Source organism: Pygoscelis adeliae, unplaced genomic scaffold (assembly GCF_000699105.1).
Source record: "Pygoscelis adeliae isolate BGI_AS28 unplaced genomic scaffold, ASM69910v1 Scaffold425, whole genome shotgun sequence".
In the NCBI taxonomy this organism is placed as follows: domain Eukaryota; kingdom Metazoa; phylum Chordata; class Aves; order Sphenisciformes; family Spheniscidae; genus Pygoscelis; species Pygoscelis adeliae.
Window position 1 is genome coordinate 703,401 of NW_008824775.1, and position 14,434 is coordinate 717,834.

The window sequence follows — 14,434 nt, forward strand, 5'->3', positions numbered from 1 at the left end:
GGACATTCCACACCACATGACGTCTGCTCAGCAACAAAAGCTAAGAGAAAGGCTGAAGCCCTGCTTCCCGGGAAGTGGCTGGACATTGCCTGCTGATGGGAAGTAGAGAATAAATTGTTTGTTTTCCTTTGCTTCCACACACAGCCTTTGCTTTTGCTTTATTGAACTGCCTTTATCTTGGCCCATGAGTTTTTTTCCCATCTTGTTTTCTCCCCCCCGCCCCATCCTGCTGAGGAGGGGAGTGATAGAGCAGCTTGATGGGCACCTGGCATCCAGCCAAGGTCAACCCACCACAACAGGTAAGGAAAGAGAAAAGCTGAATCAGAGGGAAAAGAAATGTTTGGGGAATCACAGACCAGGACACCTGGCTGCAACACCGAGAAAGACGCTAGAGTGAAGGATTGAATGATTGCTTCGCAAGCACCTGGGGGACATCGAAACAGCAAAAACAGTCAGAAGGGCTCTGGCAGCCTGGCTTGGCAGGGAAAAAACACCTCAGACCAACCAAAGTCCTTAGGGTAAGTGGCCAAGAGAGAAGCCGTGGTTGTGCCATATCATGAGCTCGATAAGGCTTTCAGCAGCAATCTGAAGAGCCCTCATATGTGGAGGACCTTAAGATAAGTACAAAAAGCACTGGTTATCAGCAGCTTGTGGTCAAACTGGTGAGACATTTCACATGGAGCCGCAAAAGTCTGCCCTATACCTGTTTCTCTCAAATTTGTGGTCGGAAAATGAACAGTGGACAAGAGCTATCAAACCATGGGCTATGCTGAGAGGGAACACAAGCACTTCCACTGATGGCTAAAAACTGTGAAATCCAGTTAGGAACCAAAGTACTGAAATAAAGTAAATACAGGTGCAAAACACTCGAGGAGATCAAGCAGGGGCATAAGCAGGGGCGGATGGGGAGGGCGACCATCCTGCGGAAAGGGCTGGGGGGGTCCAGTGGGAACCGAACAAGTCGATGCCAGGGGAGGTGGGGAGGAGAAAAAGAAGAAGAGGAAAAATCCCATTTGGGGATTTATCTTTATCATAGCACTGTGTATGAAGCACCTGGGGTAATTCTCCTCTCAGCCGTTCAGCGGTCAGCATCAGTGAGGCTTGGCTACAGTGTTTGAGTCTGTTGCACCAACAAAAATGTGCTCAGGAGAACTGCAACTCAAATGGAAGGTACAGTCTATAGGAAACAAGGAATTAGATTTTCTTTTTTTCCAGAAAAGAGAAAGAGGACACAGTTACGATTTTCTAATCTGCAAAAGAAATGGAGGGCAATGACCCACGTCCTTCCCTTCCCCTTGAGGGTAAGGCAAGTGGTGTTGAATTCGGCAGCAGGTTTGTGGTGGATGCTTCAAAAAACTTTCAGGGTAATTAAACAATGCAACATTCACTGGGCGTTTTAAAGAACAAACAAGACCAACATATAAAAGTAGCTGTATGTCATGCTGCTATAAAGCAGGGAAATGCAACAGGTGTTGTTTAAGGACCTTTCCAGGCTAACATCACTGCATCAGAATCAGCAATCAGCAAATCAAAAAGACAACAAATTACAGACAGGGAAGAAAAGTCTTCTCTGTTAGGGTCCTATGCTTCGGTTTTACAACCAATGTCAGTAGTGGGAAATGTATTTAAATGTGCTTCTTACAATAAATAGCAAATGTGAGGTGGAAAGCTTTCTCTCTCATTGACTTATTAAGCTGCAGGTGGTATGGGCTGATCCCTCCATGGCTCAGGCAGGGATCTATCTAAAGTCTGGGGCTGCAATGAAGCAGTAGGAAACCACTGCCAAAAACAAGTCCCCGTGGGCCAGAGCCATAAGCCACGTGGGTGAACAGATTGCTCTGATGACTGACTCTGAATGCTGGAGTTGGATCGGTTTGAGCCACGTGTCCATGTCTCTCTCTCCAAGAGATGCAGAAAACAAAGGGAAATGCCACCACAGCAATGCAGTGCTGAATAACGAGTTTGTTCTGCTTTGTTACTCATTGAAAAAGTGGGCTGGGATTTCCTAGCCAGCAACCTGTTCCCAGAACGGTGCTTCTCTGGTGGTGGCCTTGGGCATACTCAGGACCACACCCCAAAATACTAGGCTCATCTTATGGGGTTTTCTTCCTGATAAAAACAACCTTGTGTTTTATCCAGGCCAGAAAGGGCAACACTGCCGCCCCTTTAAACTGGACGTGTCAGATGAATATGAGAAACACCCTGTGGGTAATACTGGTGGTCAGTCACCCCTGAAGTCTGCCTCCAGCAGCAGCAGGAGGAGATGCTGCCTGGGGAGGACACATGAGCTTGGCTGCTTTCTGCAGTCCATTTTCTTCCTACGCCCCCAGCATCCCCAGCTGTTTAACAGGGGTGGCAGGAGACATATCCACCCTTTGTATGGCGCTGTTGTCCATGAATCCATCCAGTCGCTTTGGGAATGTGCTGGTGCTGTTGGCCTCCACAGCCTCCTGGGCGGCAAAGCCATGGCCATACATTCCTTGATAATGCTGGTTTGAATCTTTATAAAATCCTTTTTGAAGACCCAGCTATACTTCACCCATTGGCCTTTATCCGCGTACTCACTGACACTGTCCCAGAAGACCGTCAGGAAGCAAGGCAGGATTGCCCCTTATAGGATCTGCGCTGACCATCTCCCAGCTGACCAGGTTTATCCATCACCTCAGTGACCTTATCTTTAACATACACTCTCCTATATTGCCCCGGACGGGCACCAGTCTGTGGTCCCAAGGACCCCTCTGGAGCCGGTGCTGCAATCACGGGTGACACCGGCCGCCCACCGGCAGGCCCCCGCCGCAGCCCTCCCCTGAAGCAGCCTGGCAGCAGAGCCCTTGCCCGGGCTGCCTGCTCTGCTGTGGCACAGCTCAGTGTCCCCAGCCGTCCCAGCCGGGGCAGACTCACTGACAGGGAGGCTTTCTGCTTGCTCCAGTACTTACTTACTATTTATACTGAATTACTCTGGTTCCTATCAACTCTCCGAGAGTGGGAACCTCCCCACAGCCTCCACAGTAAAGACTGGCACAAAGGCTACAAAGGACTACTATGGCTTTGTCACCCCTGAGTGTCCCTTTCACATCTTTTTTACCAAGCAGCCCTGATCTTCCCCTAGCTGCTTTTGATGTATTTGAAGACCTTTTGCTAGCAGTTTGAGCATCCCTTGCAAGGCACTCTCCAAACCCTTTTTCAGTCCTTTTCCTTGTTTACATGTGACCTCCTGTGTTTTATGTCAATTTACTGCCAATTCTCACATGGACAAATTTTCCATTTCCTGCATAGCAGCCTTTTCCCTATGGCAGTTACCTTAACTTTTCCTTTGAGGGGGCAGCATTTGGTTTTTCTTCTTGAGTTGTGACATCCTTTTAGTGTGGGCTTCTAACATGGTATTTCTGAACAGCCTCCAGGATGCTTGCAGGCTTCTTCAGTTTGGGGCTACTCCTTTTTTTCTAATGCTTGCCTCAGTTTATTTAATTGCCTGCCTTGAAACCGAATACTCCCATACTGGATGCACATGGCCTGCTTTTTCCCATTTCAGTGTTAAAAATGATCATGTTGTGGGATTGCCACCTCAGAGCAGTTTCCCACTAACACCCCTCAAATGAAGCCCTTGTACCACTCTCTAGCATTTGTTTCTGTGGGTTCCCGGACCAGCTTTTCCTGGAAGCAGGGATTTATTGCAACCAAAAATTCTGCTTCTGTATCTCATCCTGACGAGGCATTGATCCAGCCTATACGCAGGCTCCCACTCGTACCACCATCCTGTATTTACTGCTTTTCTGGTCTCACTGACCACTCTCATTGTCCTCATAAAGGATCAATAGTACGGTCCTACTACAGCGTTTTTATCGGTAGCGACTGGGATTTCCACCCACAGGTTTTTAGGGTGCTTCTCTTTTCCTGTAATATTTTTATGCTGTTACATTTTTATCTTTCACATACAGCATCACTCCTCCACCTCTACATCCTACTCTGTCATTCCCATAAGGCTGGCAGTGCTGTATCTCTGGGGTTTTCTAGCCTCCATCAAGCCTCTGAGATGCCTGCTATCTCAGGGTTGTCATTTGGCACCAGGCATTTGGGTTCTCCTGGCTTGTTTTTGAAGCCTCTAGCAATCGTACAGAAGCACTTTTAAGTTTGCCCTCGCTTCATTGTTTAATATAGCATGTGCCACTGTATTCTGTCTATTTTGTCTTTCTCATTTATTGTGATCGTGCTGTTTATTTCCCTCCTGTTTTTTTCAGAGGTAAACTGAATGTCAGCCATGTCCACCTTGTAGATCACATCAGTCCAAATCGGGTAGTCCTCTGCATCTATCAGCTTTCCCCTGCTTCTAGTGGAAATGCTCCTCTACAAGCTCTTTAATTCCCAGTCACACAGCCTGGCTGCGTTACAGCTTGGGTGCACGTTTCGTTTTTTAAACCTAGGACACCCTTCTAGGCTGCTCCTCTTGTCCATGAAGTTTCGCCAGTTCCTCACATGCCTCAACCATCCACAAGCCCCTGCATTTCCCCATGAGCTCACGGTGCCGCCTCAGGACAAGGGACCTGCCCCCAGTGCGGGAGGTCCCGGCACCCAGAGCATCCTGCCTCCCTGCCACAGGCTGAGTAATCTCCCACAGCTTAAATGGGCTTAATTGCTTTGGGAAGCATACATCAGCCTAGTTTCTCCCCTGAAGACATAACTAGGATCACTCATTTCTTACCCTACCCTTATTAAGCTAGTTAGCAATAGAGGAGAAATGTTTGAGAGCATGAAAAAACCCACACAGTGAGGACACAAGCTGACCTGAGACTCTCTCGTGCCTTCACCCCGCGAGCTGCCCTTGAGGACTTATCCTGCAGCTAGTACTGTTCAGTGTCCTCAGTACCAATGTGGGACAGAGAGCACTCCCAGCAAGTTCACAGGTGCTTGGTGGGACAGGACTGCTGGTCAGAGGACAGGCTGGACAGGAATCTCATAAAATCCAACTGCAGGCGCTGCCAAGTCCCGCACCTGGGACGGAAAAGCCCCGGGAACCAGTACATGCTGGAGAACAGCCAGTTTGAAAGCAGCTCTGCAGAGAAAGCCCTGGGGGTCCTGGCGGACAACAAGTTGACCACGAGTGGGTAACACACCCTTGCAGCAAAGGTGGCCAACAGCCTCCTGGGCTGCATTAGGAAAAGCATCACCAGCAGGTCCAGGGAAATGAACCCTCCCATCTACTTGGCACTTGTGCTGAGTTTTGGGCTCCTCAGTATAAAATGGATCCTGATGTGCTGTACACCAGTGCAAGCCACCAAGCTAGAGCACAAGTTAAACAAGCAGAGGCTGAGGGAACTAGGTCTGCTCAGCCTGGAGAAGACAAGGCTTTTGGGAGACATTTCCAGATACCTATGTGGAGCTTATAGAGAAGATGGAGTCATACTTTTCTCAAAGGTGCACAGCAAGAGGGTCAGAGGCAACAGTCACATGTTGCAACAAGGCAAATTTGGACTTGATAAAAGAAAAGGAGTTTTTCACAAAAAACGGTTGGTGGTTAAGCACTGTACCAGGTTGCACAGAGAGGCTGGGAAATCTCCATCCTCAGAGGTGTTCAAAACTTGACAGTGCAAGGCCCTGAGAAACCTGATCTAGCTTCAAAGTTGGTACTGCTTTGGGCAAGGGGTTGGACTAGAGACCTCCCGAGGTCCTCTCCAGCCTTGGTCACTCTGTGCTTCTGTGGCTCTGTGAAGATGCAGCCAGAGGGGACAATGGAAAATGTAGATGTAATCTTCCTGGCACACATGATGAGAGACAATGAAGGAGCCGCTCGCACGGATGCTGCACAGCTTGCCGCACAGAGGAGCTCCCCGTGTCGGTTGTAGGAGCACCAACATGGTTTAGGCATCAGTCATTCAAGGGCTGGACAAGGGACAGTCAGCAAAACAGTGATGCCAACACCTCAGGTGTAATGGTCCTGGACTGAAACAGCTCACCTAGCATATTAAGTGGCACTTTGGCATCTGTAGCCCATCCCCCCACAAAGCTGGGCTTTGCTTTTAGAGGTAAAGAAGCAACATTTTAAGAAGGTTGTTTTGGGCCACCTGATTCCTCCAACTGCAGACTACCGGGGAGAATAAAATGCAGGGGCAGAGGGGAGCAGAGCAGCTGGGAAAGCCAGCACTGCGGTCCCACCACGGGACCATGAGCCCCGTGGGAGAAGTGAAATCATGGGGCCTCAGGGAGACCTCAGAGAAGACAGAGAGAGGGCACAGAGAGAGGTTCAGCTAGTCCTGTGATCACAGCAACAGGTTAATAACCAACTCAGTGTTATTTGCCTTGCTCCAACTAAAAATGGGGGGAAATCCCCATTCCATTATTCATTATCAGCTTCTCCTTCTGTGACAATCTTCTTGGGAAAACTTGCCACGTCCACAAGGCACTCCTCTGCCCAGTTATTAAATAATGAAGGTAAACCTTGGAGAGCGGCGTGCCACTCCTTTCATCACAACCAGCCTTGTGCAGCGGCTCCATCTTGCAAAGACGCTGTCGGAGGTGGGACAAGATCCCATGCATCCAAACCATCAAAGGGAATGGGGGCTTGCAAAGAGGGACATCAGCAGAACAAGTCAGTCCCACCACTAATAAAGCTGTGCCCAACAAGCTCTCCTGTGCTTTGCTTTCTGCCCCCTATACACCCTGTTGAGACTGACCACAGCCTCCAAAGACACCAGCCAAACTCCCCCACCCACAGCGGGCAATACTTTTCCCCCCTGTGGTATTTTTGGCATGTGAAGTGGAGGGGAAAGGGTTGTGAGTGTGCAGAAATGTGGCTGGGGAGTGGAGGGAGGGAAAGGTCTCTCAAGGGCAGGCAAGGAGCTTGGTGGACAGAGGCAAGGGGCTCCAGGACCCTCTGACTTGAGCAACTGCAGGCAAATAACTCCTCACTAACGTGACACCGGTATCCTCAGCATTGGTGTCTGTCCCCAGGTGGCAAATGCAGTTTTGGTGATTGGAAATGCCTGGCTCATTACAGTCCCTCTACTCACAAGCAGGCATATGCCAGAAACCTCTCCCCCTCACAGCAGAGAGAAATGTTGAGGCAAAGGGTTGTCTGAATCATTTCAGAGATGTGTTGGTCTCGTTAGAAACTACTATGAAAAAAAAAAAGCTGAAACAACAAGGCATCATTATTTTTTTCTGCTGACAAGCGATGTCAGCAGAGCACAATGTCATGGGAGCACCCACCCAGGCAGGGGGAGATGGGCCACCAGCGTGGACACGGCCAGTCTCTCAGGAGAGTGCTAACCCAGGCAGTAGGGCTGCATGCCCCTCTGTGCCACGTAGCTGACAGCCCAGGGTCAGTCCCAGCCCTCGGGATACTGGGATGGGACTGGGGCAAACACCTGCAGAACAGCTGGATGCTGGGTTTTTAGCTCGGCCCTCACCACACCTCACACAATAGGGTGTGAAATATAAGATGTAGATGGATAGATGCCCAGAGGAAAATTGGATGGTGTTTTTTCCTTTAGAAATCTGGGAAATGCCACTCCTGAGAACTTACGTGCCGTCACGCCCATGTAAATAGTGCAACAGGTTCTGTTTACATGAGAAATAAATGCTGTTAAGTCTCACAAAACCACAACCCAATACCTTTCATCACAGTGTCAGATTACCACCGAACAGTAGGTAGTATAAAACTTCCCCAAACCACAGTCCTGTGCCAGAAGCTGAGCTGCGGACAAGTAGGTAAGATATTACCCCTCAGGGCGGGAACTCTTCTCATTCCCTTCAGCAATACCACCTCTTCAGCAGCCCAGGGGCTGCAGCTTTTTGCTGTGTGAGATTTCTGTTTGAATAAGGATACCAAGATTTGTCCTGTAGTTCTGAATATAAGTCACCTAAATTTAGATGGCTCTCATCCATAAATGAGCCTATCTCCCTAGGCTCCCCTCACAGCCAGTGAGGGGAAATGGGTGCTCCCAGAGTACAACTCACCCTAAAGTAGATAGCCACAATAATTTAGACAGCGTGCATCTTGAAAGTGCCAATTTCCGAGTATAAAGTCTCAGGAGATTCAGGCAAAGCTGTCCAGGTGTGGTGAAGGTGATTTCTATGCAGAATACGGGCAGGGAATAAGGACGTTCATGGTGGGAGCGCAGCAGGACAGGGCACTGAACATTACTAATTTTATTTTTTCTGAATTAAATATTGGGGTTTGAGATTTAGAGGAAGTTACCAAGATGTCGTAGAAGACACAGGTTTGAAGGCAGCAGAAGTGAGAGGTTACAAGTCTCTTGTGAATGGCTGCAGCCTGGTTTGTGCCGGAGCAGGAGAGCTGCCATTGAGGTCTCTTATAAAAAGAGGCGTAACTCCATTTGTGTATTGCTTTGCCTACCCAACCAAGAGAAATACCACATCAGCTCAGAAAGAGTTTCTTTGTGTTTATTTGGCAAGTAGTGAGATATATTCATGTCTTCATGTGTGCTGATGCTGACTGATTGATTTTCAGACTGTTCGGTGTGCTCAGGAGGAACCACCCCATGTACCCGATGCTCGTGCTGCTGGGCCTTGCTGCCCTCCTGGGTAAGTCTGGCGTCCCTTGCTGCCTCGCCCCAAGCAGTGGGGGACACATGCCCCACAGCCGGGAAGCAGGAGACATTGATGCACCTCCTCACCCCCCTCCCCAAAATCTCGATTGCCGCTAGACTCTATCGGAGGAGAGAGTGCTCGGGTCCCCTTGCGACTCTTGCAGAAGGAGGGGTGGCCTCTGAGAGACGGGTGGGCTCAGGGTAAAGGGTGCAGGGTGCAGGATGCAGGGCAGGACCTCGCCTCCTCTCCATCACAAGGAGCGACAGAGGCAGCCCCGTGCAGCTCCCGCAGCCCGCAGCCCGTCCTCTCCGGGGTGCAGCTTCCCCTTGGGTTTTACTTGCAGTCACAAAAGGTTTTTACTGCTTGAGCCTTTCCGTGTCGCCTCTGCAGGTGCCTCCCAGGGCCGCACGGATTGCTACGGCAGTGTAAACAGAATTAAAACCTCTGGGGCTTCATGCCAAACTGCAAAGCCAGAAGGTTTACGCTACTGCGGTGAGTATCCCTCTTCTGCCATACGGCTACATTTCTCTGTGGCACAATAATCCCAAATCCTTCATATTTCCAAAGTGCTGAACACACACTAGCTGCTGAGCCTGCATAATATCCCTGTAGGTGATCATCTACCTCCTCCCAGAGGCGAGGCAAACAAAATTTTGTTGTAATTCTGTCTGTATTAGAAGGAGAGAGGTGAGAGACAATTCTGAGTTTTAAAAGTTATTAAGCAAATATCTTTACTTTTGATTTTAATTACAGGAGTTAGGGCTTCAGAAAAGATCGCTGAAGGGGACCTAAGAGCTATGAATCAATACAAAGCACTCATTAAGAGAGTTGGCGAAAAACTGTGCATCGAACCAGCCCTGATCGCTGGCATCATCTCCCGGGAATCTCATGCTGGCAAAATACTGAAGAATGGCTGGGGCGACAATGGAAATGGGTTTGGTTTAATGCAGGTATTTGCTGATACTCCACTAAAACCTGAGAAACAAATAGCGTATAAATAAAAGTAAGCTTCCTAAACATATCACCCATTACAGCAGGGAAATTACTTCTTTTTGTTGTTTTGATATTTCTAGGTTGACAAAAACTCACATAAACCTGTGGGAAAATGGAATAGCGAAATTCATATTAACCAGGGCACAAACATACTTGTCAACATGATAAAGACAATACAGAGGAAGTTCCCACGCTGGACAAAGGATCAACAGCTGAAAGGTAAGGTACAGGCCACAGGTTTTGTCCAGGGGAGAAGAAAAACTTTAGGACAAGAACATACTGAATTAGTTCCCGTGTTCCTCAGTAACCACGTTTCTAAAAGGCTGTCGCTTAGCTTTTCGCCCCTTTTTTTATTTCACCGAGAAAAGACAAGCTTTGTCAATTCTGTGTAGTTTCTGCCTTTCCTTAGTATGGCAGCCTCACTGAGTTTCCTGCACCGTGCAGCAAATATTTATACACCTGAAATCTAGTCTATACAAGAGCTTTCTTTATCTGACCATGAGGAGTCTCCTACAGCGATTCAGGTTAACAAAGCGCTCCGTGGTTTACTTGAATGGGGCCAGCAGTTCACTCTGTGTCTCTGTTGACAGAGGAGACAAGGTGTTTGCTCTCAGGGAATTGCAAAACTGTGCCACGCAATGTGGAAAAGCTGCCTGCTTCAAAGCAGGCTGCACCCCACAACCCCCTTGGACTGCTGGGGTGCCAAGGAGGGCTCATTTCACAGCCACCTCAGATACCTCTGCTTTCCAACACAGCATATGGAGTAGCATATACGCAGCTGTGAGACAAAGATAATGCAATGTATGAGTGTGCTTTAGCTCTCTTTTAAGAGCAGTGATTTTCAAGGATGAGTGAGAAGTTACAAGGATGTTGGATATGGTATGATATGATATGATATGATATGATATGAACAAGCCCAGACAAGCCCAGTGTAAATGAAGGGTTTATGCTGGACCAGGTATATGGTGCAAGTTCATCAAGCTGCAAATGTCTGTGAACACAAAACCTCAGGTATCTTTCTGATGTTTTGGTGGATTCAGGAATAACTGTAAGCTGTTTGCAGAGCCCCACTTAAGTCAGAGAAGCTCTGATAATGCCGCCTACTCCCCTTCCGAAGTCCCCATAAGTGAAAGCTTTCAAAACCAGTAAAAGCAGAACATATCAGGCTGGAATTTTCCCTAATTTTTTTTTAAGTCTGTATGACTTCTTCTGGTGTTTCATTTCAGGTGGGATTTCTGCCTACAATGCTGGTCCTAATAACGTCCGAAGCTATGACAGAATGGACATTGGCACCACCCACAATGACTACTCCAACGACGTGGTTGCACGAGCCCAGTATTACAAGAGACACGGATACTAGACTCGGGAATCTCTACCGTGTAACTTCCTTACCATCACCTGCATGACACCCCTGAGGGAGCCAAGACACAGAGCAGCTGTACCCTGCAAACCCATACAGATGCAAATGTATCTGTAAATGTAAATCAGGAATTATTTACATGAATAAGAATGTGCAGACTAAAGCCCTCAATTTTTAAAACAATATTCAGTAAGACACCAGTCATGTAGTTTCTTTACAAGCAATACGGTTTGGATTTTACAAAGGGAATATTACCAAAATCTTAATATTTTTTTCTGCTATCTACATGTTTCCCTGAGTTATGAGGACTATCTTGTTTTGGTATTGATAATTTGCTGCCTTCCAGATCTTAAAACACATTTCCGCCAAAAGCTGTCATTCCCTTAAGAAATCAAAAGGCAAAATGCTTCCTTGGGTATTAGCTTAATGATATATTTTTTCAAAGCTGCTTGATATTTACATTATGCTGTGGAGTAGTAATTTTTTTCTGAATGCTAATTTTTCATATAAATGCATAGAGTAGAGATGGATGTTTTCAGTCATACAGAAATAAGCAAACAGAAATCAAATAAAAGTGTTATTAGCAAGCAAAGCAGGACTCCAATGTACTCATCTTGTCATGTGTGTTAGCAAAGTTTGGATAAGCATGATGTTAATTTTAGGCAGATGGAGAAACTGAGAAGGGAACAGGATGAAATACATATTTGCGCATCATAAAATTCTTTTCCCCCTCTGCGGCTTGTAGAAGAGTGACACTCGGGAAAACAGCAGTCGTTGAGTTCAGCATATTTTGGTGCTCCTATTCCTTCTAGACCTGGAATTGAACTATTTTGGGGGTGGGAGAGTAGAAAGGCAACAAAAGGAGAGGGGTAGATGCCTGCAGGACTGAGTGACACTCATTCTCCAGGGCCAAAGGAAGAGTTGGGTTTGGTCTGGCAGCAAGTAGTGCAAGCTGTGCCTTTCCCACCAGCATCCACTTGCATGCTGAGGGAACTTCCTTTATTCTTCCATGATGAGCACACCTTCTGGGACTGGGAATAACCGTATGTCAAAATGATTAGAAAAACCACTGGCTGCAAGCATCTTAAATGGATACGAAGATGCAATCCAAAGCCGTTAACAGTGCACAGAGTTATGACACACGTCCTTCCAGGAGCAATCAGAGACTATGCTGCAAACATCCAGCATGGATTTAAGCAGGGTAAATAGTGCCCAGCCAACCTGTTTGCCTCCCACGATGAGATGACCGGCTTTACGGAAAAGGGGAGAGGAGTGGGTATGGTATACCTTGACCTAGCAAGGTCTTTGCCCCAGCCTGCTGTAGTATCCTTATAGCCAGACTGGTGAGACATGGACTGGATAGGCAGGTAGAAAATTGGCTAGGAAGTTGCCAGGCTCAAAGCCTGGTGGTCAGTGTCACAGGGTCCAGCTGGTGGCCAGTTTCTAGTGGCATCTCCCGGGGATGGATCCTGCAACCAGTACTGCTTTGTGTCTTCAGCAGCAATTCAGACTAGGGACAGAGAGCGCTCCCAGCAAGTTCACAGCTGATAGCAAATGTGGGGTCCTGGAGAGGCTGGAGAAATGGGCTGACAGCAACCCCGTGACGATCAAGACAAAGGCAAAGCCCTGTACCTGGGACAGAATAACCCCATGCGCCCGTATGGGCTGGGGCCAACTGTCTGGAAAGTAAGCTGTGCAAAAAGGGACCTGGGAGGTCCTGCTGGACACCATGGGCCCTCATGGAGATGTAGACTAAGAGCACCCTGAGCTGCATTAGCAAAATCCTAGCTAGCAGGGAGTGAAGCGATCATTTCCCTCTCTTTCATGCTTGTGAGACCACACCTGGAGCTCTGTATCTAGTTTGGGGCTCCCTGCTACAAGAGGGACACTGAAACACTGGAGTGAGTTCAGCAGAGGCCACCAAGATGTTCAAGGGTTGGAGCACAGGACACACAAAGAGGCACTGAGGAGCTGGGTCTGCTCAGCCTGGAAATGAGCCAGCTTTGGGGTGATCATGCTGTCTGGGCCCTGACTGCGGTGACGGGCTCTGCAGCCTCTTCCCCCTCTCTCCCAGAGGTCTGGCTGCCTGCATTGAAGGTCAGCTCTGATACCACGCTATGAGGAGCCTCATCTGTTCTCCCCTCCCATGCACTTTCTGCCTGCTGGTTCAGGAGCTGCATTTAAGCTCACAACCTTGCCCTAGGTCCTCATCCGTGCTGCGCTGGAAGTCTGCCTGCACCTGGCTTTGTAACCTACTGATCCTGATTTTGCCTCGCTGACTTTCCTTCCTGGCTTCCTCTTGAACTTGTCTTGTAACTACGTACTTGTCCTAGCAAGTCACCTTGACTTGGAAAGACGCTGCTTGCCATCATCACCACAGCCCATGTGGTGCTGTAAGCAGTTTGCTCGGGAAGGTAGGCTGGGAGGTGTCTGCCTTGTTGCCACCCTGGAGAAGTGGCTGTCTGACAGCATACCCTTAGAAACCCAAGTGATTCACTTGTTTTTTTTAAATACACAAATCACCCAGAGGTAACAAATGCTGATCACTATTCAACTCTTAGATTGACCCATTACTCCTGCAGATTGACTCTGATCAATTGCTTCTGCAGATGCCTGATGCCACTAGTTCCCAGGACCAGAACAGAGGGATGTCCCTGTGCCAGGGCTCCCCAGCCCACGGGCTCCATAAGATGGAAGGCACCTTACTGACACTTCAGCTAGAGCTGTTGTGAAATTACTTGTGTTCAGCATACACATTTTAAAGCTAGTGTCTCTTGTCTTACCTTGTACCAAATTGCTCAGTAGTACATCTGAAGGCAAAGTCTTAGCACTGCCAATCTCCATACTAACTCCCACCAAGCCCATACAGCCAATGTCTGGTGAGGTAAGGGCCGTGGTGCATTTAAATACAGTTAAACATGAGCACCTCAGTATTTTCTACCTCCTGGCAGTTGATGCAGCAGAGTTTTCCTGTAGTCATCTAATAAATACATGTCAAAACCATCCTGCCTTTTTGTTTCTTATTCGGAAAAAAAACTCCAAAGCTTTGTAATTTGCCTTAGCAAATATATAATTGGCTTAATATGCATCTTCACAAGGTCCTCCTTACATACACACAGAGATGGTTGCAAATCTCACAGCAGACGTTTGCTGCAGACATCCCTCCATGTGGGCGGATGGCAACTTCACCTTCTCCTCATCCACGCCACTGAGGTGGGCTGTGCTCCGCACGCCAGGATTTGCATCCCACGGCTACAGAGGGGATTTAGTCTCCAACATCCACCACCTCTTGCCCTCCAGCCTGGGGACCAACACCACCAGTGTCCCTAGCCCAGGGCCAGGGCAAGGCAGCGAGGTGAGAGACGGGAGCGGGGAGCGCAGAAGTGTCCTGCCGTGGTACGAAGGCAACCACCACACTAGGAGGCACAACATAGCGTTATCCTCTGCAAGACACATGAAGTCTTCATGCTATTCACCACCAGAAAGGCCTCAGCCAAGGACTCTGTTTGGTTCGGGTAGCTACAGCTCAGCGAA

At 48.2% G+C, this 14,434-nt stretch overlaps 1 protein-coding gene across 1 annotated transcript; it reads left to right on the forward strand.

Annotated features, from left to right (window-relative positions):
- The first annotated feature begins 7,683 nt into the window (after positions 1-7,683).
- LOC103916787 (lysozyme g-like) lies at positions 7,684-11,170 on the forward strand. Its single transcript, XM_009323841.1, has 6 exons — positions 7,684-7,704; positions 8,468-8,541; positions 8,938-9,039; positions 9,301-9,497; positions 9,621-9,759; positions 10,767-11,170. The coding sequence occupies exons 2-6, from the start codon at positions 8,499-8,501 to the stop codon at positions 10,898-10,900; spliced, it is 615 nt and encodes a 204-aa protein (XP_009322116.1). The 5' UTR covers positions 7,684-7,704; positions 8,468-8,498; the 3' UTR covers positions 10,901-11,170.
- The last annotated feature ends 3,264 nt before the right edge of the window (positions 11,171-14,434 follow it).